The sequence below is a fragment of the Choloepus didactylus genome, chromosome 1, assembly GCF_015220235.1.
Source record: "Choloepus didactylus isolate mChoDid1 chromosome 1, mChoDid1.pri, whole genome shotgun sequence".
In the NCBI taxonomy this organism is placed as follows: Eukaryota; Metazoa; Chordata; class Mammalia; order Pilosa; family Megalonychidae; genus Choloepus; species Choloepus didactylus.
Genome location: NC_051307.1, coordinates 77,672,808 through 77,700,787, shown reverse-complemented (window position 1 = coordinate 77,700,787; position 27,980 = coordinate 77,672,808). Strand labels below are relative to the sequence as shown.

At 36.5% G+C, this 27,980-nt stretch overlaps 1 protein-coding gene across 1 annotated transcript in view; it reads right to left on the bottom strand.

Annotated features, from left to right (window-relative positions):
* LOC119536242 (OX-2 membrane glycoprotein-like) overlaps positions 1 to 25,004 on the bottom strand; it is a 49,512-nt gene extending 24,508 nt beyond the window's left edge. Inside the window, exons 1-2 of the mRNA XM_037838993.1 lie at positions 24,964 to 25,004; positions 7,197 to 7,327 (exon numbers count right to left, since the gene is read on the bottom strand). Coding sequence (XP_037694921.1) covers positions 7,197 to 7,275 — 79 coding nt within the window. The 5' untranslated portion in view covers positions 7,276 to 7,327; positions 24,964 to 25,004. The remainder of the gene's footprint in view (positions 1 to 7,196; positions 7,328 to 24,963) is intronic.
* Between the last annotated feature and the right edge of the window lie 2,976 nt (positions 25,005 to 27,980).

Sequence of the window (27,980 nt, the reverse complement as noted above, 5' to 3'; positions counted from 1 at the left end):
AATTTTTATTATTATTTGTGTGTATGTGGTAATGAAAATGTCAAAAATTAATTTTGGTGATGAATGCACAACTATCTAATGGTATTGTAAACAACTGAATGTATGCTTTGTTTTGTATGACTGCATGGTATGTGAATATATCTCAATATAAATGAATTAAAAAAAAATGAAAATAAAAAGATACAATGACAATGAAATCCAGTACATGATCCTGGATGGGACTGAACAAAGGAGGAGAAAAGACTCAAAGGGACTTTATTGGGACATATGAAAAAATTGGAATATAGACTATAAGCTTTATTTCAAGGTTAAATTTCTTGAACTTGATTACTGTACTTTAAGGTGGTTACCCTAGTGAATATTCTATTTTAAGGAAATGTATACAGCAGTAATAAATGTTCAAGGAGCATGATGTATACAACCTATGCTCAAGTATTCAGAAAATAGATTGATAGATTTAGAATGATATGGTAAATGTGACAAAATGTTAAAATTAGTGTGTCTGGGTATCTGGGTTGGGTGGATAGTGGTATGTTGGAGTTCTCAGTATGGGGTTTATATTATTTTTGTTACTGTTCTGTTAGGTTTGAAATTACGTTAAAATAAATAAATAAATAAACACCATCTATATAATAAAAAGACATTAGAAGAAGGGAAAACCATCTTTAATGAAAATAGGTGGAAAATGCCTCAACAAAATGTTAAAAAAAATCAAATCTCACAGTGTAAAAACGAAGAAGAAGAAGAATTATACACTACAACCAAGTGAGTATTATTCTAGGTGTGCAAGACAGTTTCAATATTCAAAAATCAATTAAAGTAATCCACCACATCAGTAGATTAAAGAATAAAAATCATATGACCATATCAATTGATGCAGAAAAAGCATTTGACAAAATCCAGTATCCAATCAAGAAAAAAAAGTCCAAGCAAAAAATACTAGGAATAGAGGGGTGCTTCCTCAATTTGACAAATACCATTTACAAAAAATCTACAGCTAATATCGTACTTGGTGAGAAAGTGAGTGCTTCCCCCCTAACAGCAGGAACAAAGCAAGAATGTACCCTCACACTAGTCCTATTCAACATAATACTAGAAGTCCTAGCTAATGCAATAAGGCAACAAAACGAAACAAAATGTGTACAGATTGGGAAGGAAGAAAGAAAACTCTCTTTGTTCAAAGATGATATGATTTTCTATTAAAAAGTACTAAAGAATCAACAACAAAAAAAAACTGAAACTAATAAGCAACTACAGCAAGGTCACAGGATACAAGATTAGTGTACAAAAGTCAATTGTTTTCCAATGTACCATGATGAATAATTGGAATTTAAAATACGAAACACACAATTTACAATAGCATCCTCAAAAATGGAATAGTTTAAACCAACAAATTTAGCCAACTATATACAAAATCTATATGCAGAAACCTACAAAACTCTGATTAAAAGGAATCAGAGAAGATCAAAATAAATGAAGGGATATTCCATCTTAGTGGATAGGAAGATTCAAAATTGTTAGGATGTCAATTTTCTCAATTCAATCTACAGAATTAACACAATCCCAATCTAAATCCCAGGAAGCTATTTGGTTATATTGACAAAATGATTCAAAAAAAACGGGAAGACAAAAGACCCAGAATAGCTTACCTAACACTGAGAATAAAAACAAAGTTGGAGGTCTGAACCTACTAAATTTCAAGACTTATTATGAAGCTACAGTAAGCAAGCCAGCCTGATATTAGCAAAAGAATAGACATATGGATCAACGAAACAGAACAGAAGGCCCAGATACAGACCCACACAAATATAGTCAATTGATTTTTGACAAAGGAGCCAAAGCAATTCAATGAAGAAAGCATAGTCTTTTCAACAAGTGGTGCTGGATCAACTGGACACCCACATGCAAAAAAAAAAAAAAAAAAAACCTAGATAAATATTTTACAACATTTCACAATAATTAACCCAAAATGGATCACAGACTTAAATGTAAAACTCAGAACTATGAAACTTTTAGAAGAAAACATAGGAGAAAATCTAGATGACTTGGATTTGGGAATGAATTTTTAGGTACAACACCAAAAGTACAACCCATGAAAGAGAAAATTGATAAGATGAGCCTTATTAAAATTAAAAACTTCTGTTCTGCAAAAGACATTGTAGAAAGAATGTAAATACAAGATACAGATTGGGAGACAATACTTGCAAAATATATATCTGATGAAGGACTTGTATCCACAATATACAAAGATACACAAAGAACTCTTAAAACTCAATAATAAGAAATCAAACAACCCAATTAAAAATGAGCAGAAGGTCGAAACAGGTATCTCAAAAAGGAAGCTATCCAGATGCAAAATAAGCATATGAAAAGGTGCTCTGCATCATTTGTCATTAATAAATTGCAAATTAAAACAACAATAAGATACTACTGTACTGCACACCTACTTGAATGGCTAAAATTCCAAAAAATGACAACACCAAATGCTGGTGAGGATGTGGAGCAATAAGAACTCTCATTCATTGCTGATTGGAATGCAAAATGGTACAGCCAGTTTGAAAGACCATCTAGCAGTTTTTCTGTAGTAAACATGGGTTTACTATATGATCCAGAAATCACATTCCTAGGTATTTACCCAACTGATTTGAAAACTGTCAAGCCATGAGAAAACATGGATAAACCTTAAATGTGCATTGCTAAGTGAAAGAAGCCCAGTCTGAGAAGACTAAATACTGTATGATTCCAATTACATAATTACATGACATTTTGGAAAAGATAAAACTATAGCACAATAAAAATATCAGCAGTTGCCAGGGTTCATTTGTTTGTTTGTTTTTTGGTCTTTGAGGGGTTGAATAGATAAAGCACAGGACACTTTGGGGGGCCAATGACACTATTCTGTATGATAGTGTGATGGTGGATACATGACTTTATGCATTTGCCAAATGAACTTAATATATGCAAATTTAAAAAAATCATTTAGGAATTCCTAAGGAGGAATGAAGACTGTGAAAAGAAAATATAACTGTATTACATATGTATACCATGTAGCATAAGAATTGCTAGTATGAACCCTTGATGTCATGAAAATGGCACTTTGCCTATGTGGTCTTCCTCCCCAAATCCAATAAATCCAGTCGAATCATGAGAAAAATATCAGACAAAATCCAATAGAGAAGCATTCTACAAAATATTTGACTGTACTCTGCAGAACTGTCAAAGTCATCAAAAACAAGGAAAGTCTGAGAAACTGTCACAGCCAAGAGTCTGGGAAGTCAAGATAAGTGAATATAATGTAGCTTCCTGGATGGGATTTTGAAACAAAAAAAAAAAACATTAGGTAAAAACTAAGGAAATCTGAATAAACTATGGATTTTACTCATAACGTATCAATATTTGTTCACTAATTATAAAATACATACCATACTAATGTAATGTTAATAATACAGAAAATTGGATGAGGGGATATATAGAAACGCCATGTACTCACTTCTTAATTTTTATGTAATTCTAATATTGTTCTAAAAGACAGTATGTTTTTTATCATTTATTTTATTTCAATATATCTGCAATAAGCAAAAAGAAAATAAAAGTTTGAAAACAGTTACAGTAACTCATCCCCCAAAATAAAAAGAAATAAAGAAATGTCTAGGAATAAATCTACTGAAAGATGTGCAAGACCTTTCCACTAAAATCTGCAATACATTATTGAGAAAATTAAAGAAGACTTAAATAAATGGAAAGGTATACTTTATTCCTAGATAGGAAAAAGCATAAAGATGTCAGTACTCCCCAAGATAATTTTTAGATTCAAAGAAAACCTAATTTAAATGCAAGCAAGTTTTTAAAATTTTAATTCTATAAATTGATAACTTGATCCTAGATTTTGTGTGGAAATGAAAAGGGTCAAAAGAAAATCAAGACAATAAATAGAAGAGTTACTATCCAGATATGAAGCTCAAGTAATATAATGCAATGTTGGTGGAAAGATAAGCAAATAGATGTATACAATATAATAGAATGTCAAAACCAGACCCAAATGCATATCACCATCTGATAAACATAACAAATGGGACAGTACAAAGCACTGGGAAAAGGATGATCTTTCCAATAAATGATGTGCCAATTGTGTGTGCATATGGGAAATTATATATTGACCACACCTAATATCAGAGACAAAAATCTTTCTCAGGTTCATTGAAGATCAAAAAGTGAAAGAAAACAATACAGCTTTTAGAAGAAAGTGTTGAGGAACATCTATGTGACTGGAGCAGCCAATGGTTTCTTAAATAAGGCATATATCTTTCTCATTTCTTTGTTAGAAATATAAAGATGATAAAGAATAAGTAGTGAAAGTTAGCCTATTTTAAGATTAATAACTTCCATCCATCAAAAGATACATCTTCATCAGTGGAAAGGCAATCTGCAGAGAGAAGTAGTTAGCATACATATATCTGACAAAGGACTTGTACCCGGAATGTATAAACGCTTCCACAAATCAAGACAAAGACAGACAACTCAATAGAAAATGCAACAAAATATTTGAACAGGCACACCACAAAAGAGACAGTCTAAATAGCCAGTAAACATATTAAGATGTTGAGCACAAGCACCAGAATCACTAAAATGAAAGACCATATCAAGTCTGGCAAGGATGTGTAGAAAACACGACTCCCATAACACTGCTGACGAGAGTGTAAATTCATTCATCTCCTTTGGCAGTATCTTAAAGCTGGAAAATATGCATATACTATAACCAGTAAATCCATGTCTAGATATATACCTAAAGAAATGCATATGTATGCTCTCTAGGAGACATGTGCAAGGATGTTCATAGGAGCCCTATTTGTAGCCAAAACCAAGTAATTACCCAAATGAATTATGGTATTCACACAGTGGAATATTATACAGCAATGAGATAACAGAACTGCATCTACTCTCAACAGTATGGGTACATCTCAACAATGTGTCATTGAGTCAAAGAAACCAAACATTAATTGATGGATACTGAACAGTGACATTTATTAAAAAGTTCAGCAACAGGTAAAATTAATCTATGGTGTAAGAAGTTCTGATAGAGGTACTCTTGGGGCAGAGGGAGAGTTAGAGGAGGAGGGTATAAAGGAATCTTCTGGGATGCTGCTAATGTTCTGTTCTTGATCTGTGCTGGATATATTGATTTGACCACTATAAACATTCATTGAGCTGTACACTTAAGATTTGTTCATTTTCCTGTATATCTGTTTTACTTAAATGCAGAAGTTAAAAAGAAATTTTCATGATTCTTTTTCAACTTCACTTATATTATGTTCTGTTTTTCAGTCATTTTTCTTTTGTGTTGCAATTATAAGCGAATTTTTTCCAAATATTTGTCCAAGGTTCCGAACTATGTACACATCACTGTGGAATAATCAAATGCATATAATAGCTTTGTTGTACAGCTAGCACATAAGATCTTTTCAACAAAAGATCTATGAGGATATCTCACCTGGTCTGCTTTCTATGAGTGTGGTCTTATAGCAATCCCTTAACTCCCTAAGTCTTAGGTTTTTCAACTGAAGAATGTGGCTTAATGATTTCTGACTCACAGGGTATCATGAATATCAGATAAAAACATATAGATGTTACAAACCACCATAGACAATTTAGTTTCCATGAATGATATGGTCCCTGCACTCAAGGAAGGACCCTATAATACATAAGTGAATTCAAAGAGCAACACAAAAAAGTAACAATCATTACTTTTAGTGTCCATTATTATTTTCAGATTGTGATGGTTTGGAGCTATATATACCCCAAAAAAACATGTTCTTAAACTTAATCCATTCCTGTGGGTGTGAACCCATTGTAAATAGGACCTTTTTATGAGGTTACTTCAGCTAAGGTGTGGCCCACCTCAATCAGGATGGTTCTTAATCCTGTTACTAGAGCCCTTTGTAAGCAGAATGAAATTCAGACAGAAAAAGAGGAAGCCAGAGAAGGAGCAGCCAGAAGCTGAACATCAGTGGAGCCCAGAAGAAAAGGGAGAGACCAAGAGATGCTGCCATGTGCCTTGCACCCCATGTGGCAAGCTAAGGACCAAGGGTCACTGGCAACCAGCCCCACTACACACCACAGTCTTCAGGGAGAAAGCATCGCCTTGATGATGCCTTAATCTGACTTTCTCTTAACCTCAAAACTGTGAGTCATTAAATTCCCATTGTTTAAGTGAAATCATTGCATGGTATTTGCTTGAGCAGCCAAAGAAATTAAAACCCATATCCATTTCTATCATTGCATTTACCACACCCTTTCACCATTGTTTGTTCACATACTTGCCTCTCCCCCTAGATTCTGAGCTACTTGATGACAGAGCCATTCTTTTTCATCTTGCATTTTAGATTCTGAAGTTAGGGAGGAGTATCACAGACAAGCTTGTTTCCTCTACCAGTTATCAATTCCTTTTGCACATATTATCTACTATTCAACTACTGACTAAGCCAGTTAATTGAATTCAGATGCTACTTCCCCTAGGAAGAACTTCTTAACCTGATGTTATGATTTTTCTTCTCTCCTGAAATTATCATGATATTTTACTCTCTTGAATTATCATAGAATATTGATTATTGCCTCTATCATGAACCAAATTAATATAGACAGATTTGAATTAAATATGTTTAATCAAATAATTAAAATGATGCAGAGATAATATGACTGAATATTTATTAAATCCTTAGGGTGTCCAAAGAGTACCTCAGCTTGTAATGCTAGGCAAAGCCCCAAAGGAAACAACAGACTTGACAACTTAAAAATGAAAAACTTCTTAACAACTAAGAAAGTTCTCAAAACAAACCAAACTCAAACAGACTGCAGGAAGATATTCACAGGAAATACTGAGAGAAAAAAAAGCAATTTACAAAAGCTCATTTGATTCCAACTTATGGCTTCTAATTTGAGCCACTGGAGCAGTCTTCAGGACCAATGCTTATTACCTTTTTAAAATTATTATCCTCTTGTTATTATCATTCTCTGTCTCAAATATGCACAAATTAAACTGTTCGCCATATGTCTACAAATTGGAGAAATACGTGATTGATGTGCAGACCCAAACATAATGCCCTATTTACCTAACTCCCTAAAAGTAAATAGACAACCATCTGATATTTCTCATTCATTTCCAGACAAACGCCTCTGAGAGAAAAAGTGAAAAAAGTTACCGGATCCTTGTATCCAGAAGGGAAGCATGAGGAGCAGGAGAATGGGATGGAGCAGAAAACCCATTGACAAATTCTTCATAATGTTTGGAGTATTATATTTCCTTACTGAACTTCCTCACTGAACTTCAGCACTGAAACCAAAATTTAATAAGCTTTTTGAATTTCCTGCTTAAATGAGTTACTCATTAACCACCTGCATTGCCTTTCTTAAAACATACCCAACCTCAAAATGTTCAGATATTTGTTATGAATATATTTCTCTTAAACATACTTGTCTGTTGTTCTGTAGCTATCACATGATTCAAACACACGCTCTGGAAACTTACCTGGGGACATGCAAGAAAGTTGAATTTGTTCTTCTCTGGGGAGTGTTACAAACTCCTTTTTAATCTTTTATGCCCTGTTACCTATTCCCACAATAGACACAAACTAGTTTATCCACTTTGTGTGAGGTCAAGTGTGAATACAGCTCTCCAAGGAGATAAGTTAAATTTCTAAAAAATACTCCTCTTGGCATCTAAATTCCTACATGCCACCTCTGCAAACAACTGGAGTAGAAATTTTTAAACTGACTTTCCTGTAAATTCTGTAAACAATTTCAAATTAAATACTATTTGCATATTAAAATGGAAAGAAACATATCACTCCTGTGGAAAGAGACCCACCCCATTCAAGGTAGGTGTTCAGTTTGCTAATGCTGCCATTATGCAAAATACCAGAAATGGATTGGCTTTTATAAAGGGTGGTTATTTGGTTACAAATTTATAGTCTGAAGGCCATGAAAATGTCAATATTAAGATATCAGTGTGAGTATGTCTTTGCCCAAGGAAGGCCAATGGCGTCCAGAAAACCTCTGTTAGCTGGGAAGGCATATGGCTGGCATCTGCTGATTTTGGGTGTGTTCCAGCTCCTCTCTCAGCTCCTGTGCATTCTTCAAAATGTTGCTCTTGGAGTGTTTTTCCCTCTCTTAGCTTCTCCAGCTCCTGTGCATCTAAGCATCTGGGTTCCTCTCTTAGCTTCGCCAGCAGACCTTTTCTCTCCATAATGTCCCTCTGAGCTGCTCTGAGCTCCTTCTGTTTGTGAGCTCTTTTATAGGACTCCATTGATTAAAACAAGACCCACCCTGAATGGGTGGGGTTCTTATCTCCATGGAACTAATTTAATCAAAGGATTCAACCACTGTTAACTGAGTCACATCTCCATGGAAGCACTCAATCAAAGGATTACAACCTAATCAACATTAATACTTCTGCCCCTACAAGACTGCATTAAAGAATATGATTTTTTGCAGGGTGTAATATATCCAAACTAGCACAGTGGGTCTTAAACCTTTTACTGTATTCCTCTATAGGGGGATAAAAGAGAAGCCCCAGAGAAGCTGAGAGATAAGGACACACCCACAGAAGCTGAAAGCAACAAAACCTGGGAGAGAAGGACCAGCAGACGCTAGCCTTGTGCCTTCCCGTGTGACAGAGGTGTCCCAAATGCTAGCAGCCTTTCTTCAGAGAGGATATCCTTCTGTTGATGCCTTAATTTGGACATTTCAGGTTCTTAAAATTGTAATTTGGAAGCTAATAAATCCCCATTGTTAAATGCCAATCCATTTCTGGCATGTTGCATTTAGGCAGCTTTAGCAAACTGAAACATCTTCTTATAAACTCCTCTTCCAACATATTATTTTAAATACAGGTAAAGCATACCCTGGTGCTTTTGATTTACTGTTTCCTCCTTCTTATTCCAATTTAGCCACCTGTCTACTCCCATTTCATACACACAAACTCAAAGAAATTTCCCCAGAATATCTTCTTCCTACTGGAATCTTGGAAAAGCCATGCTCATTCAACACTAGTTCATAGCATAAGTTAGCACAAACAATTTGTTTGAAAGTGAGGATTTTTCTTTATCCCCTGCATTTTTGTTATTGCTGTTTCAATAAGTACTGTCTTAAGGACTGTATGTTCTGCCTTACAAATTAGGGTAGTGATTTTTATCTGGAATCTTTTAGAATTATTATTATTTAGCCAAATAGACCAAAACTGGGGGGTTGAAGGCTGGGCCAGACATTGGAACATATAACATTCTCAGAGAATTGCAGTTGGTCTTATTGTTCTAGAGTGAGATCAATAATTCATCTTCATTTATACATATACACTTACTCCCTACCATGTATACACACATACACAATAATGTGTGCACATTCAGGACAAATTCTGGGCAATAAGCCCTTTCTTTTTTATTGCTCATAAATCTCTATTAAGAATAACCTTCCTCTCTCATAATTTCTGTGTTTTCTCCATGCTGCTGTTGTGTCCATTTATTGAGTATTTTTTATTTTTATATTATAGTGAAAAAGTTTTAATGGTCCCAAATATATATATTCAACAAGTAAGCATACACACAAGGGAGCAAGAAAAATAAAAAATAAAATGAAACAAAAATGTTGACACACATGACCACATCTAGAATTCCACTGAATCTTTAATCATGTAGGGACAAATCCCCACTTAAAAAAAAATCTGCAGTTTGAAGTGTTGCCCTATAATTTTGAGCTATTTGAAAAAAAAAAATTCTTTCTAATTACTGATTGTTTTCTCTGTTTTCTATCATAGCTAGAACTATTTGAAAGAGTTGTCTCCACTCCATTCCTCCATAGCTTCAGCTTCCATTAACTCTTCAACCCATTTTCATTGGGCTTCCCTGTTCCTACTCCCACCTACACTACTGAAATAGCTCTTGCAAGGCCATAACCTCAATTTTGCTCAATCCAGTGAACACTTCTTTGGCCTCAAGATAACTACCATAATTCCTCCCAGATAATTCAACACGAATGACCCACCTCCTCTTACTTGAAACATTTTCCTCTTTGGCTTCCTTGACCTTACAAATCTCTTGGTTTTCCTGCTATAGTAGTAACCATTCTTTTTCTCTTTCCTTACTTTCCTTTAAATGTTGGATTATCCCAGGGCTTGAGTCCTGGGCTATCTTCTTTTTATAATAGCTATACTATCTTCTTAGGGACATCAAGATCTTATTGCTTTAAATACTACCTATAAGCTCATTACTCCCAAATTTATTTTTCCAGCCCTGCCTGACCTTTCCTCTGACTCTGGATTTCTGTATTCTTTGACTGCTTGGCATCCCCATTTGGATTTGTAGTAGGCATCTCAAATGTAACATGGTGACAAGTAGAGATTTTGTTTCTTTGTTTTGTTTTGTTTTTTGTTATTGTTTTAAAAATTTTTTTATTGAGATTGTTCAGATACCATATAACTATCCAAAGATCCAAAGTGTACAATCAATTGCCCCCCGCACCACCATACAGCTGTGCATCCATCAACATAATTATTTTTTTTTCAATTTTTAGAACATTTTCGCTACTCCAGAAAAGAAATAAAGACAAAAAAAAAAAAAAAAGGAAACTCTGATCCTCCCATACTCTAACCATGCCCCCCTCCATTGTTGATTCATAATTTTGGTATAGTACATTTGTTACTGTTGATGAAAGAATGTTAAAATACTACTAACTGTAGTATATAGTTTGCAATAGGTATATATTTTTTCCCTATATGTCTCTCTATTATTAACTTCTAGTTATAGTGACATACATTTGTTCTACTTTAATGAGAGAGATTTCTAATATTTGTGCAGTTAATCATGGACATTGTCCACCACAAGATTCACTGTTTTATACATTCCCATCTTTTAACCTCCAACTTTCCTTCTGGTGACATCGTGACTCTGAGCTTCCCCTTTCCACCACCTTCACACACCTTTCGGCACTATTAGTTATTCTCACAATGTGCTACCATCACCTTTGTCCATTTCCAAACATTTAAGTTCACTCTAGTTGAACATTCTGCTCATAATAAGCAACCGCTCCCATTCTTTAGCCTCATTTCTATATCCTGGTAACTTATATTTCATGTCTATGAGTTTACATATTATAATTAGTTCATATCAGTGAGACCCTGCAATATTTGCCTTTATGTGTCTGTCTTATTTCACTCAGTATAGTGCCCTCAAGATTTCTTCATCAACCCATTTTTTAAAGATGGTTTTGTTCACACAGTATGCATTCTGCCCCAAGTAAACAATTGTTGGTTCCCCGTATAGTCATGTATTTATGTATTGAGCAACATCGCCACTCTCTATATAAGGACATCTCCATTTCTTCCACAAAGACAGAGGAAGAGTCAAAGAAGGTGGAGAAGCAAAAGAAAAAGAGAAAGAGAGAAAAACAAACAAATAAAAAAAACAAAACAAAACTTGATAGCGAGAAAGCAACAAAAGGAAAGAGAGCACTAACCTAAAGTAGAATAAAGAGTCAGACAACATCACCAATGCCAGGAGTCCCATACCCTTCCCCTATTCCCCACCCCCCCCATATGTATTTAGCTTTGGTAAATTGCTTTTGTTATATTAAAGGAAGCATAATACAATCTTTTTGTTAATTCTAGCCTCTAGTTTGCATTGATTGTATTTCCCCCCCAATCTCACCCTATTTTTAACAACTTGCAATGTTGACATGCATTTGTTCTACCTCATGTAAAAACATATTTGTACCTTTTATTACAAACGTTGAGCATCCTAGGTTTCCCTGAGTTACACAGTCCCAGTCTTTATCGTTCGTCTTTTGTTCCGGTGTCCCACATGGTCCCAGCCTTCCTCTTTCAACCAGGTTCACAGTCATCTTTGTTTGGTGTACTTACATTGCTGTGTTACTATTCTCCTAAAATTGTTTTCCAAACCTCTCACTCCTGTCTTTTCCTTTCTGTCTGCACTGCTTCCTTTAGTGTTTCCTGTAGAGCAGGTATCTTGCTCACAAACTCTGTCATTGTCTGTTTGTCAGAGAATATCTTAAACTCTCCCTCATATCTGAAGGATAGTTTTGCCAAATACAGGATTCTTGGTTGGTAGTTTTTCTCTTTCAGTATCTTAAATATATCACCTCACTTCCTTCTTGCCTCTATGGTTTCTACTGAGAAATCCACACATAGTCTTATCAGGCTTCCTTTGTATGTGACAGATCGTTTCTCTCTTGCTGCTTTCTTTGATGTTTGATAATCTGATTATTAAGTGTCTTGGCATAGACCTATTCAGATCTATTCTGTTTGGGGTATGCTGCATTTCTTGGATCTATAATTTTATGTCTTTCATAAGAGATGGGAAATTTTCATTGGTTATTTCCTCTATTATTGCTTCTGCCCCTTTTCCCTTCTCTTCTCCTTCTGGGACACCAATGACACTCAAATTCTTGCTTTTCATTTTGTATTTAAGTTCCTAGAGATGTTGCTTGTATTTTTCCATTCTTTTCTCTATCTGTTCTTTTGTGTGTAGACTTTCAGTTGCCTTGTTCTCCAGTTCCTGAGTGTTTCTTCTGCCTCTTGAGATCTGCTGTTGTATGTTTTCATTGTGTCTTTCATCTGTTGTGTTGTGCCTTTCATTTCCATAGATTCTGCCAGTTGGTTTTTCGAATTTTCAATTTCTACCTTATGTACGTCCTGTGTTTTCATTATACGGTTCAGCTCTTTTGCCATATCTTCCCTAAACTTTTTGAATTGACTTATTATTAGTTGTTTCAATTCCTGTATCTCAGTGGAAGTGTAAGTTTGTTCCTTTGACTGGGCCATAACTTCATTTTTCTTAGAGTATGTTGTAGTTTTCTGTTGTCTAGGCATGGTTTCCTTGGTTACCCCAATCAGGATTTCCCAGACCAGAATGGGCTCAGGTCCCAGAAGGAAGAACTATTCAGTATCCAGTTTCCCTGAGGGTGTGTCTTATAAAGTTGGTACACCCTGTGATGCCTCAGGTCATTGTGCTTTTCTGCCCAGCAAGTGGCACCTGTTAGCCTGTAATTCTTGACTAGTGTAAGGAGGTGTGGCTGTTTTTTCCCAGGCTCTGGGGTTCGGTTCTGAATGGAAGGCAGGTAGTAGAGCTGGGCCCCACTGCTTTCCTCTTAGAGAAGATAGAACCCCTAGGGGGGAGGTCATTAGCATTTCAGTGGTCTCTCTCTGTCTTGTCTGGGTCACAGCACTCGGAACTGAAAATGGCTGAGACTTTCTCCACTGAGCCGAAAAAGGAACATTAAGTCCCCTTCAGAGCTAATTCAAGGTGACCCTCCAGCTCTCCAAGGTCAGTCGTTACCCAAAGCCTCTGTCTGCTTGTAGGGGATTCGTAGCTCATAGTGAGCAGTTCACACTTGCTAATTAAAACCCCAGTTGGAGCTCAGCTGAGCTATATTCACTTGCTGAGAGAGAGCTCCTCTCTGGCACCACAAGGCTTCGTAGCTCAGCTGTGGGTGGAGGGGTCTCCCGACTTGGATCAGCAGTTTTTACTTACAGATTTTATGCTGTGATCTCGGGCATTCCTCCCAATTCATGTTGGTGTATTATGAGTGGACGGTCACTGTGCCAGTTTGGATGTGTTGTGTTCCCCCAAACGCCATTATCTTTGATGTAATCTTGTGTGGGCAGACCTATCAGTGTTAATTAGATTGTAATTCTTGAGTATTTTCATGGAGATGTGCCCCACCCAACTGTGGGTGATGATTGATTGGATAATTTCCATGGAGGCATGGCCCCACCCATTTAGGGTAGGCCTTGATCAGTGGAGCCATATAAATGAGCTGACAAACAGAAGGAACTCAGTGCAGCTGAGAGTGGCATTTTGAAGAGGAGCTACAGCCAAGAGGGACACTTTGAAGAAAGCACAGGAGCTGCAGATGAGAAACAGTTTTAAAACAGCTGTTGAAAGCAGACTGTTGCTCCAGAGAAGCTGAAAGAGGACAAATATCCCAAGTGCAACTAAGGGTGACAGTTTTCAGGAACTGCAGCCTGGAGAGGAATGTCCTGGGAGAAAGCCATTTTGAAAGCAGGACTTGGAGCAGATGCCAGCCACGTGCCTTCTCAGCTAACAGAGGTTTTCCAGATGCCATGGGCCATCCTCCAGTGAAGGTACCCAGTTGTTGATGTTTTACCTTGGACATTTTATGGCCTTAAGACTGTAACTGTGTAACCAAATATACCCCCTTTATAAAAGCCAATCTGTTTCTGGTGTTTTGCATTCCGGGAGCATTAGCAAACTAGAACAGTCATGTTTGTCCCCCTGCAGTTATTCTGGATTATTTACTAGTTGTTTCTGGTTTTTTTAGTTGTTCCAGGGGGACTACTTAGCTTCCACTCCTCTCTATGCTGCCATCTTAGATTCTCCCATTTATTTTTAAAAATATTATTTCACTTATTGTGTTTTTTACTTCTAAATTTTCCAGTTGTTTTTTCTTTCAATAATCTGTTTCTCTGTAGGAACCTTTTATTTCTTTTCTCAGTGTTTCTATCTTTTCATTTGTTTCAGTGTGTTCATAATTATTCATTAAAGTTTTCTCGTGATAATTGCTTTAAAATCCTTTTCAGATACTTCCAACATGTATGTTATCTTGGAATTGGTATTTACTGTCTGTTCACATTCAAGTTAAGATGATCTTAGTTCTTGGGATGATTAATGATTTTTCAATTGACACCCAGACATTATTTAAATCCTGTATTTTAGCAGGCCTCCTCCGGTACTGCTCTGGTCAGGGAAGAGGTGACATCACCTTGTTACTGGGAGGCGGGGATGGAAGGTCAAGTTCTTTGATCATTGGCCTCCCCCTATGACTGGGGAAGGGATGCATTCTTGTTACTGCTAGATAAGGGTGAGAATTCAGGCTCCCCAGCAGGCCTCCACTGATACCATCTCAGCTGGGAGGAGGAGGGACACCCCATGACTGCTCCCCACATGGCCTCCACGGGTACTATGGGATATTGGTCTTGTTACCACTGAATGGGGGTGAAAGTCTTGACTCTCCACTTAGTCTCCTCTGACACCATCTCGGTGAGAAGAGGGAGGTGCACCTCGTTACAACTGGGTAGGGGTGGAAGTCCAGGTGCTCCATGTGGTTTCCCCAGACACACAAGTTGGGGAGGGAGAGCTTCTTATTGCCTGGCAGGTCTGAGAGTTCCAGCTCCCAGCACGCCTTTTCTGACACCTTGCTGGTAGAGGTGCAGTTGGGTTCTGACACCTTGTTATAGTTTGACAAAGGTGAAGTCTAAGTTTCCCATATGGCCTTTGCTGGTGTGAGAGGGGATGGAGTAAAAGTTTTCTGTGGGATTTGCCTAGAGTAGAGCTATTGTTGGCAAATGTTTTCTATCTTGCTTGGCTGTCCCTTTCATGGAACTTTGGCTAGCAAGAGCAGGCTTTTCCTGGATTTTCAACAATTGTACCCATTGGCAGTTCCAGGTTGCTAACTTCTCCACTATCCAGTCTGAGATATATGAAGCAAAAAGAAAACCCAGGGGACTCATCATTTTGTCTTTTATTAGGCTTGTTGTCCTTATATGGTCTGCCACCTTCTCCCCATTTTTCAGAATCTTCTCATTTTTATTTTATATAATGTCTGGACCTAGCTTTCAGCTGTACTTACTGGGTGGAATAAGGAAAGGTACTTCTAGCTCCATTTTCCCAGAAGGGAGAGTCTCACATAATTTCATTTTAAAATATGAGTGACACTTGCAAATTGCAAAGGTGGGGGAAAGCAACTTTTCTGTGGAGAAATCTGGTAATCACCATTTGTCTTAGTTTGCCAGGGCTGCCATGAAAAATACCTTGCAGAGTCGGTACCTTCTGGCTGGCTGGCAATCTTTGGGGTTCTCTGGCTCTTCCATCACATGGTAATGCACAAAGTGGTGTCTTCTCCTTTATCTCTGGGTTCCATTGACTGCCAGCTTCTGGCTGCTCCCCATGTTTTCTCCCTCTGTGGCCTTCTCTACAAGGCCTCCAGGAATAGATTAAGACCTATTCTAATTCCTTTGGGTCATACCTTAACTGAAGCAATCTCATCAACAGATCCTATGTACAACAGCACAGGAATAGATTAAGATTAAGAGCATGTTTTTCTGGGGTACATAACTCCAAGCCACGACAGACTGTCTATTAGAAAATAATATTGTATTAATGTTAAAATTCCTGAATTTGATAATTTGTACTGTAGTTATATAAGAGAATGTCTCAGCCACTCTGGAAATCAGCCTGGCAGTTCCTTAGAAAACTAGATACAGAGTTACCCTTCAATCCAGCAATTGCACTTCTCAGTATATACCCGGAAGATCCGAAAGCAGTGACACGAACAGATATCTGCATGCCAATGTTCATAGCAGCATTATTCACAATTGCCAAGAGATGGAAACAACCCAAATGTCCTTCAACAGATGAGTGGATAAATAAAATGTGGTATATACACACGATGGAATACTACACGGCAGTAAGAAGGAACTATCTCGTGAAACATATGACAACATAGATGAACCTTGAAGACATAACGCTGAGCGAAATAAGCCAGGCACAAAAAGAGAAATATTATATGCTACCACTAATGTGAACATTGAAAAATGTCAAATAAATGGTTTATAATGTAGAATGTAGGGGAACTAGCGATAGAGAGCAATTAATGAAGGGGGAATGCTAACCCAATAAGAACAGATAAGCTATCATGGGTAAATTTAACGTTCTGGGAATGCCTAGGAATAACTATGGTTTGTTAATTTCTGGTGGCTATGGTAGTAACCAGTTCACAGAAATGTTGCTATATTAGGTTGTTTTCTTGGGGTAGAGCAGGAACATGTTGGAAGTAAAATAGTTATTTTAGGTTAGTTGTCTTTTTCTTAATTCCTTGTTATGGTTTGTTTGAAATGTTTTTTTGTTGTACTTTTTTTTTGTAATTTTTTTTGATATAGTTAATTTAAAAAAAAGTTAATTAAAAAAAAAACAATGAAAAAAATACGCAGAGTCCCCTTGAGGAGCTGGTGGAGAATGCAGGGGTGTTGGCCTTCCTCACCTCGATGGTTGCTAACATGACCACAGACATAGGGGACTGGTGGTTTGATGGGCTGAGCCCTCTACCATGGGACTTGCCCTTGGGAAGACTGTTGCTGAAAAGGAGAGGCTAGGCCTGCCTATAATTGTGCCTAAGAGCCTCCTCCTGAATGCCTCTTTGTTGCTCAGATGTGGCCCTCTCTCTCTAGCTAAGCCAACTTGGCAGGTGAAATCACTGCCCTCCCCACTACATGGGATCTGACACCAAGGGGAGTGAATCTCCCTGGCAACATGGAATATGACTCCCAGTGAGGAATCTAGACCCAGCATTGTGGGATGGAGAACATCCTCTTGACCAAAAAGGGGACATGAAGAGAAATGAAATAAGCTTCAGTGGCAGAGAGATTCCAAAAGGAGCCGAGAGGTCACTCTGGTGGGCACTCTTACGCGCAATATAGACAACCCTTTTTAGGTTCTAATGAATTGGAATAGCTAGCACTAAATACCTGAAACTATCAAACTACAACCCAGAATCCATGAATCTTGATGATGATTGTATAGAAATGAAGCTTATGAGAGGTGACAATGTGATTGGGAAAGCCATATGGACCACACTCCCCTTTGTGCAGTGTATGGATGGATGAGTAGAAAAATGGGGGGGAAAAAAAAATGCACCCAGTGTTCTTTTTTACTTTAATTGTTCTTTTTCACATTAATTTTTATTCTTATTATTTTTGTGTGTGTGGTAATGAAAATGTTCAAAAATTAATTTGGGGGTTCAACACACAACTATATAATGGTACTGTGAACAACTGAATGTATGCTTAGTATGACCGCATGGTATGTGAATATATCTCAATAAAAATGAATGTAAAAAAGAAGAGAGAATGTCTTTGTCCTTAAGAAATATAGGCTGAAGTATTTATTGATAATGGCAACTACTTTTAAACTGAGTTAAAAAAAAAAAAAATGAGCAACAGACTTAGACACTTCACAAATAAGAATATCTAAATGGCCAGTAAACATGAAAAGACAGGTGTTAAATACTCATTAATCAGTTAAATTAAAATTAAATCTACAAATGCAATAATGCTAAACCGCAACAGAAAAACTAAAATTAAAAAAAAAATTGTCAATATGAAGGGTTGACAAGATTGGTGAGCATTTAAACTGGCACATCACTTGGCAAATGTTTTGGCCATATTCATTAAAGCTGTTCTTTGCATGCTTTTCCCCCACTAACCCATTCCTAGGTGTACACCCAAGAGAACTGAGTCAATATGTCCGTCAAAAGACATGTGCAAAAATGTCATAGAAGCTTTATTTGTGGTAGCCAAAACTAAAAATAACTCAAATGTCCATCAACTATAGAATGGGTAAATAAATTGTGATGACATTCATACAATTGGATTCTACCCAGCAACTAAAAAAGAAAAGAAAACAAAACTATTGCTACACACAGTAATGTAGATGAATGTCATGGATATAACAATGAGTGAAAGAAGTCAGACACAAAAGAATATATGCCATATGGCTCCATTTATATGAAATTCAAGAACAGCAGAAATAATCAATGATCATAGGAATCAGAATAATGGTAATTCTGGGAGAAGGAATATTGTTTCAGAAGGGGGACAGGAGATATTTTGGGGTGCTGGAAAGACCTTGTATCTTTCTATGGGTTTTAGTTTCATGGTGGATACATATAAAACTTTTTTTTAGGTGGAAATCTAATATTTGTGCACCTCAAACACGTTATAATTTAAAATTTAAAACAAATGTTCTTCTATTTTACATTAGCAAACACTCTAAGGGACATACACTGGATATCCTTGCAATCCAGAATTATACGATTTTTGAGACCTTTATTTTATCTCTTTTCTTTTAACACATCTGCTTCAACACCAGCTCTTTGTACCTTAATCCCGACTACACTCACTGTTCAGCTTCATTTAAACATACAGCCTCCAACCTACATCCTTATCTGTCAAGGCTGATGGTACCACCCAATGCCCATTTCACTAAACTACTTACAATATCTTGAGCACATGATAGTTTTCCCCAAAATCCACTGTATACTTAAGCTTAGTTTATCCATCAAAATCTACTAAATCATTGCCTCATTTGTACCAACCTCCTATTAATTCTCAGAAAAAAATTGTAATTTTCTTGAATAATTAACCTAACTACTTCTACTATAGTATATACTACACTACTGACAACTATTTTTTTTATATACAAGTAAGCTACTTACGGGAAGTAATCACTTTTCCCTTTTCTCTACATTTCCAAGGCTCTCATGTATGTAGAAATAATGCAGATATGGTGAATTTTTAGCCAGACACCCTCATTTCTTCCCCAAACTCATCCATTAAACCAGTTCCTTCCTTTCATAATAAAGCTCAAATCCTGCTTCCTCTGAAGAGCCTTCCTTGATCGACTCAGCCAAATGTAATCCTGACCTTGCTTATCCTTTAACGTGCTATTTACTACACACCAAAATAATTCTGAATGGACATGGGTCAAACCATTTTTTTAAAATTAACCTGTTAAAACCTGGATGTAAATAGGTTTTAATATGTATTTAACTTCTTAATCATAAAGGTGGCCTTCACTTAAAAATGGAAGAGGAAACCACACAAAGATCTATAGAGATTAGTATACATAAAATTTTAATTTAATAAAGGTGAAAATTTTAAAAGTAAATAACAGATGAAAGAAAATCACCCACAGTATTGTATTATAGAAATAAATATAACTATTTATTTGCCATTGAATTCCAACAACTAAATAAATCAGAGAAAAAAAAGAAAAATAATTATTCCTTATAGCCATTGGGTGGAATTAAGGATGGAACTGAAGACAGAGATGAAGCACAGAGAAAAAAATAAAAAAGTAACTTAAAAAGAGACATCAACATCTTTCTCATAAAAATTTAGATACAGTGACTGAAGCTTTCATTTGCTCTACTAATTATAGCACTAATAGAAAATACATGCATGATTCTTATATTTCCATTTAAACAGTTACTCAGAAACAATCTCAACATTGAGTTCATAAACATGTGCACCTCATCACTTTTTAGTTTCTCTAACAGACCAATCCCCAAAATGGATTTACGTTATTAACTTTGTGAGGAGAATCTCTTTCAATATAGTCTATTGTTTTGTGGCCACTGGGAGACTTTGAACAAGAGCTATGAATGCTGCTTTTCTGCAATCCAGGAGGATAATTACCAGTAAGTACTCTTTAGCATTTATTTCTGTCTTTGGTGGGTTTCCTTTTTCTTTCCCACACCTTGACCTCTCTTCTCTGCACATCAGCATCCCTTCTCAGAAGCATCAAAATAGGTTCACAAAGGCTGTGTCTAAGAGAAAGATGAAAGTATAAAAAGAAAAAAAACACATGCAAAATAAGAATCTAGATTTCAAAATAATTACGATATTTCTCCTTCCATATTTTGTGATGAGAGTAGGGATATGAAAATTGGCTTTGTTATTATTATTAAGTAATTCAAGTTAAAATATTCTTTACATATTTAAAATAAAGCATTTAGACAAAATGAGTATATCACCATTACTGAATATTTCCACATACTTCTCTGAGTGAAAGCCCACCTTGCCTCATTGTCTTGATTTTATTCTTCAGTATACCCAGAACAAGCAATTCTCCCTCTCTTTTTTTTTTTTCCTAACCCAGCAACCTGTGTTCTCATATTTCAAAGTATTTTCTATTTTATCTTACTTATCCAGGAAGCTCACTCCTGCTAGAAGTCTGAGAAAGCAGTGTCTACTGGCCTTTGTCCGAAGTCCAGTGACCCAAAACTTTAACATAACACAATTTCTGGAGTCTCTTTTCACCACTTGCTTATTTGTTTTAAGAGTGCACCACATGGTCTTAACGCTTCAAAGGCTGCCTTAAGTGCTCCGGGGCAATGTTGCTGCCCGGAGCACCTACTAGACCGCATTTCATCAGCCAATCAAGTCAGGAGTTATCAACCCGAAGCCAATGGGTGCAGACCAGAGGCGGGGCTTATTGAAAGGGTCTGCGAGGGTGCAGTTGGTCTTGGCAGTTTTCCGGTGAGCTTAATCGCTGACCTCCAGTTCTCACGTACTTATCACAGGATACTCCTCCTAAAGCTCTGAAAGGTGAGCCCTCCCTAGTTTCCCTATCAGGGTGGTCGTTACCTTCCCCACAGGTAGTTTCTCTCTCCTAGAGAAACACACCTCCACAGTATTCTGGTGTCGACTCAGCCATTCCCTCTTGGAGTTTCCACCTTTCCTGTGGCAGCCAATCAAGGACTTTCCCAAAGATCAAACTTCCTCTCAATTTGAATCTCTGCCCGTTAGCCCGTGCCCCTCTTTCATTACACTTCTTACGTCAGTTCTTTCCCAAACTATTCACTTGACACATGTTCCTTTTGGATTAATGAGGCATGAAAATCAAGTCACAGAGGAAAACAGAGTGAAGCTGTGAATCTTCTCTGGTATATAGAGGAAGGATTCATTCTTAGTGAAGAAGCATTAGGAGGTCAATAGATCACCCACCAAATTCCCACCTTAGGGAGAGGCATCCCTAATTTTGGTAGACCCTAAGATAATCACTAGAAATAATTAAAGGAGAAATCTAGGATTTTTTTTTTTTTTTTTTTTTTTTTTTTTTTTTTTAAGAAATGCTTCAGTGAATAAGATGGCTGCAGGGTTGTGTGGTGAGATTTACTGAGGAGAAACCCAGCTTTAGCTGTTGATATGAGCTTTGCAACTAGTGAAGATTACCTGGATCCCCACACAGTGCCCTCTTCAGTATAATTTTGTCATCTAGTTCCTGCAAAATATTGCCATTTAAAGGAAGATGTTCCTACTTTCCCGGAAGTAGTGTGATAGAGAATTTTTCAAGGCTGACTGTTGGGGACAAATCCACATGCCGTTTTTGAGAAGGCAATCATTGATTACCTCTATATACAAAGGGAATTGAAATATTAGCTAATTTGTTGATAAATTAGAGAGTCTATGTGGTAAGGATCGACCAATATTTTTTCCTTAATGAGACATGGACTGATAAATGTATTCGAAGCTGTCAGAAGTCAATTTAAGCTGAGGAAGAGTTTTAACTACACTGAAAATATGTTTATTCTCACTGATAGTTCTCTACCCATGCCTTTTAAAATGTTTAAATGGAGTAATAGTAGCAATTGCTTTCCAACTTAAGATGAGCTTGCTTCTCAGGTAAAGGTCCATTAGGAGAATTTGGAGGAGAGGTTGAGGAAACCAAAATGAGTAACTGCCAAATATTCATAGCCAGATAGTCACATTCTTTTGAACTTGATCGTATGTATCCCTGAATTTCAAGGCAAGTCAAGACCCAGGGTAATTTTATTTTCTAAAAAGAATTTATTAAGATTGAATTTGTAAATGCTTATTTAAGTTTTAAACAATTTTAGAAATGAGAAAAAATGCTTATTGGGCCATATATCCTTTTCATGTGGAAAACAACAGCAGATAGGCAGACAATCAAGTTATAATACTAACTATATTAACTATGTTTATATTTAAATATGTTAAATTCTGCAAGCATTTATAAATGTGTAATTATGATGCAGAAAATAGTTTTCCTATAGTTTGTATGGTCTAGGATGCTTAGCCTTGGAGTAATAGTGGGACAAGTTAAGAGATGACATTGACAATATTTTCCTGAACAGTTTGATGTAAATTAAGGGCAGATATTGCCAAATCAAAATGTCTTTAATGGTGGGGACTTCCCCTAGAGCAGTGCTTTGTAACCATGGCTGCTTATTAGAATTACTGGCAAGCTTTTAAAATTCTCAATACAGAAGTTGCTCACCAAATCAATTAAATTTACTTCTGAGTGTGGCACCCAGGCATCAGTACTTTTCAGAATTCCTCAGGTGATTCCAATGTGCAGCCAAAGTTGAGAATCTTTGTTTTTGGGGCATAGTTGAACTGTTTGTCTCTCTATTGTTTATATTATCATCAAGATCCCCAGCTCCTGCCATGTTCAGGGGAAGTTAAGTAATTTAGAAATCCCTTGAGAAAAAATAAAGCAACAGCCACTGGCATGGGGAACTGTTCTAACACTCACAGCTAGGTTTTGCTGTTAGTAAAGGCTAACCTGATGCTCACAGTTAGGACATGTTGTTCTGTTAGACATAAACAGTCGCACCGAGCACCAACATCAGATAAGTCACTCTAAGACCATAATAATGTGAGACAAAAACAAGGTCACCCTGCAATCCATAAAATACCTAAATTCCCTCTTTCAGCTAAAGTGATAGTTGCTGCTTTACCCATTACAGCTTTATCCTCACTTTATTCTGTGCTCCCTAATAAGATTGATTGAGATACCCAATCACAGAACTGTCCTTGCTTTCTGAAAGCATCCAATACAGAGTGAGTTCCCAATTCCTTAGATCTTCTTCAAAATTACCCAGACAAAGCCCAGATCCTATAATACATTCTTTCTAGCAACCTCTTAACTGGGACACCCAATGGTTCCCCTTGGTGAGTAGTCTCCCTCGCTTCAACAAATAATAAACCCTAATCAACTACAAATGTGTTCCAGGTAGTGTTTGGATGACTGACATTGCTATCCTTTTCTCAGAAAACTTGACTCAAAAATATTGAAAAGAAGTTGGTTTGAGACTGAACATTGAGCAACACTGCCTTTGAATTGGGTGGATTACAGTGGTCCCTAACCTTGGTGACACATTAGAATCACCTGGGGAGCCCCAGTTGCACCCCCAGAATGAATTAAATGAGAATCTCAGAAAACGGTACCCAGGTATCAATTTACATAGTTAAACAAATAAAAATAATAAATACAGGGAGAAGAATTACACAGACCAGAAAAGTATATAGATGAAAAACTGAGGCTAACCAAAATTTAAGTAAGTTGCTCAAAGTCTTTCAACCTGAAAGATGCAGCCCATCAGCCTTTGCATCCAAGCAGTCCAATCACAGAATCTGCACTTTTACCTTAGAGCTAATATAATACAACCATTATAAATGGTGTTTGCAAGACTTTTTGTTGCTGGTAACATAATACCAAGTGGATGGTATGCTTGTGGGTGATTTTTTTTTCTTGGCTTTGAAATGTTTGCTCATATTTTTAAAGTGCTCATAATAGGCATGAATATATTTACTTAATTTTTCTCTTTAGAATTTTGATTTATGATCAGGAATGAGTATATAAGAACACATAAATTATATATTAGCAACCAAAAAAAGCAATTGCTTAATTATGAGAGGAAATTAATAATTACTAGTTGGTTGCTCAGCAAGGCCGCCAGATGAGATGCTAAGTGTGAACAGTAGAACGTGTTGAGCCTTTGTTATAAAAGATAGAATTAGTACAATCCCCTGCAAGAGCTTTAAGTCTCCTGTAAAAAATTTACTGTTCTTTTCCATGGGTAGCATGTTTGATTAACTAACTGTGACTATTATCTGTTGCTTCAAACCAAAATACATCAAAGTCCACATTGTTCCTCTTCCAAAAAGTAATGAGATAGAACATGTAATATCTCCCTAGTTATGTCCTTTTGGTTTCAATATTTTTCTTATATTGCTGGTTGCTGTATAAATATATAAAAATTAGAGAAAAACCCAGTCCATTAGTGTCCAAATGAGATAAAAGAAGGCTATGATTGAAGATCGTCATGGTCAATTAATTTGTGTCTGGATAAAACATCAAAAGAGATCAGAATAGTCTTTCCCCCATCCCATTTCCCACTTTGTGTAGCTGCCAGAACATGCTTCCAGAGGCTCAGAAAAACAGAGGACAAACCCAACAGTTATCTACCCTGGAGCTAAGTGACCTGCACCAGCTTGTAGTGCCAATGACTGGTGAATGGTTAAATGAAGAATCTTTCTTTCAAATAGTTGGATAGATGCCGGGTGGATAATACCTGAGTAGTTCTTGGCATTGCAGGTGAACACAGGGTCACACTGAACCGTAGCTGTCACTTGAGGTTGTGCCTTTTCCATTTCATTTTAATTGAAAGCATCATATTAGGGAGAGGCATCCCTAGTTTTGGCAGACCCTAAGATAACAACAAGAAATAATTAAAGGAGAAATCTAGGATTTTTTTTTTTTAAGAAAAACATTAGAAGTCTATCAAGAAGACAAATCTTATACTCCTTTAATCCTATCTGTGTTTTTCAGAGAGCCATAAAAGATGGACTGAGGAAAGATTGTAAGGGACAACATGATGCACTCAGAAAACGAAATTACAAATGCCACCTTTCCTAACAAAGAATTAGTAGCTCATGGATGGAATTTCTCAAGAATGTGTTTTTGAGTGCTCCAAAGGATCTCCCTGAAATTCTTCTAATATTGTCTTTAATCTGTATAGTTGGAGGTAGGTGTGACTCTCTCTTCATCTGAGTTTCCTCTAAGGATATACCTTATAAAAGCCACTATATGGAATTAAGGAAAGTAACTGCAATAGGAAATTAGAATTTGTTCCTAAGTTTATACCTATATCCCAATATTTTCAATCAAATGCATATAACAATAATCTGCCTACATCTTTATTGGGTTCAAAGTGTTTCACACCTTCTTCTTTGCTAATTAGATATAGTGACAGGAGAATAGAAGCAGATAAGCAGAAAATCAAGGTTTGGGGGAATGTTTTGGTTATCTCAGTTATTGAAATTATAGTTTGATTCATGTTTTAAAGATAGACATCCCACCTCTTTTTTTTCACATGGCAAGAGTTTTTGAACTTCTGTATGGTTAGGTTACTTTTTTAAAAAATTAAATTCAGTTTATTGAGATATATTCACATAGCATATAGTCATCTCTGGTGTACAATCAGCTGTTCACAGTACCATCATATAGTTATGCATTCATCACCCCAATCTATTTTTGAAGCTTTTCCTTACACCAGAATCAGAATAAGAATAAAAAATAAAAGTGAAAAAGAACACCCAAGTCATCCCCCCCCATCCCAGCCTATTTTTCATTTAGTTTTTGTCCCCATTTTTTTACTTATCCATCCATACACTGGATAAAGGGAGTGCGATCCACAAGGTTTTCACAATCACATTGTCACCGCTCATAAGCTACGTTGTTATACATTGGTGTCCAAGAGTCAAGGCTACTGGGTTGGAGCTTGATAGTTCAGGTATTTACTTCTAGCTATTCCAATACATTACAACCTAGAAAGTGTTATCTATATAGTGCATAAGAACGTCCACCAGAGTGACCTCTTGACTCCATTTGAAATCTCTCAGCCACTGAAGCTCTATTTGGTTTAAATTGATTGGGTTACTTTTTAACCTACTTGGTAGGGAGACACTTTTCCCAAATGGCATATTATGTCTAGCTCTTATGAGAAGAAAACAACATTGTAGAAATTTTTAAATGGTATGTTTTTTTGCATTTTCCTCGACCTAATTGAGGACTGTATTACAAAGACCAAAAAAATTAAAATTGAAGGCAGTGTTGTGATATTGCTTATTGAACTTGGTTAGCAATGATAAACATTAGTTAGAGTCCTTACGAGCTTTCTAATATGTAATAGATGATGATTTTTAAACTTTTTATAGTCATAACATATACACAACTCAAAATTTCCCATTTTAAACCACTCTCAAGTGTGCAATTTGATGGTATTATTTAGATTCACAATGTTGTGCTATCATCACCACATCCATTACCAAAATTTTTTCATCACCTCAAACAGAAATTCTGTACCCATTAAGCAATACTCCCTATTCTTCCATCTCTGGCTCTTGTTAACCTGTAATTTTGTTTTCTGACTATGAATTTGCTTCTCTTAGACATTTGATATAAATGAAATCATACAACGTTTATCCTCTTGTGTCCGGCTTATTCCACTCAACATTGTCAAGTTTCATCCATGTTGTAGCACAACCCATTCCTTTGTAGGGCTGAATAATATTCCATTGTGTGTATAAATCACATTTTGTTTATCCATTTATCTGTTGATGGACACTTGGGTTGCTTCCCACCTCTTGGCCACTGTGAACAATGCCACTATGAACAAGGGTGCACAAATATCTGTTTAAGTCTCTGCTCTCAATTGTGTGGAGTATATATTTAGAAGTGGGATTGCTGAGTCTTTCAGTAATTCCATAAACCTTCAGAGAAACTGCCAAACTGATTTCTGCAGTGGCTGCACTGTTTTGCATTCCCACCAACAAATATATAAGGATTCCAGTTTCTCTACATCCTCATCAATGCTTGTTATTTTGCATTGTTTATATAATTGTCATCCTAGTGGTTGTGAAGTGGCATTTTATTGTGGTTTTGATTACATACCCTGGTGACCAATAATGTTGAGCATCTTTTTATGTACACAATGACTCAATTGTTTATCGTCTTTAGAAAAATGTCTCCTCAAATCCTTTCCCCATGTTTTAATTGGGTTGTCTTTTGTTGTTTATTTGTAGCCATTTTATATATTCTGGATATTAAATTCTTATCAGATATATGGTTTCTAAATATTTTCTCCCACTCTGTAAGGTTGTCTTCCACTTTACTGATAATGTCCTTTGATGTACAAAAGTTTTACATTTTGATAGAGCCCAATTTGTCTATGTTTTTCCTTTGTTGCTGTTCTGGTTTGCTAAGGCTGCTGGAATACAATATACCAGAAAGATTGCCTTTTATAAAGCAGGTTTATTAGGTCCACAAAACTAAGTCATCAACAAAAGGATACCTTCACTGAAGAAAGGCAGATGGCATCTAGGGTTCCTCTGTCACATGGGAAGGCCACATGGCAACATCTGCTTTTCCTTGTCTCCTGGGCTCCGGTTTCAAATGGCCTTCTCCTAAACGTCTCTGGGTGTTTTCTCTCTAAGTGTCTCTGAGATCTCTTCAAAATGTCTCTGCCTTTTGTGCTCTCATGAGAATGCCAGTAAACTAATTAAGACCCACCTAGAATGGGCAGGGTCA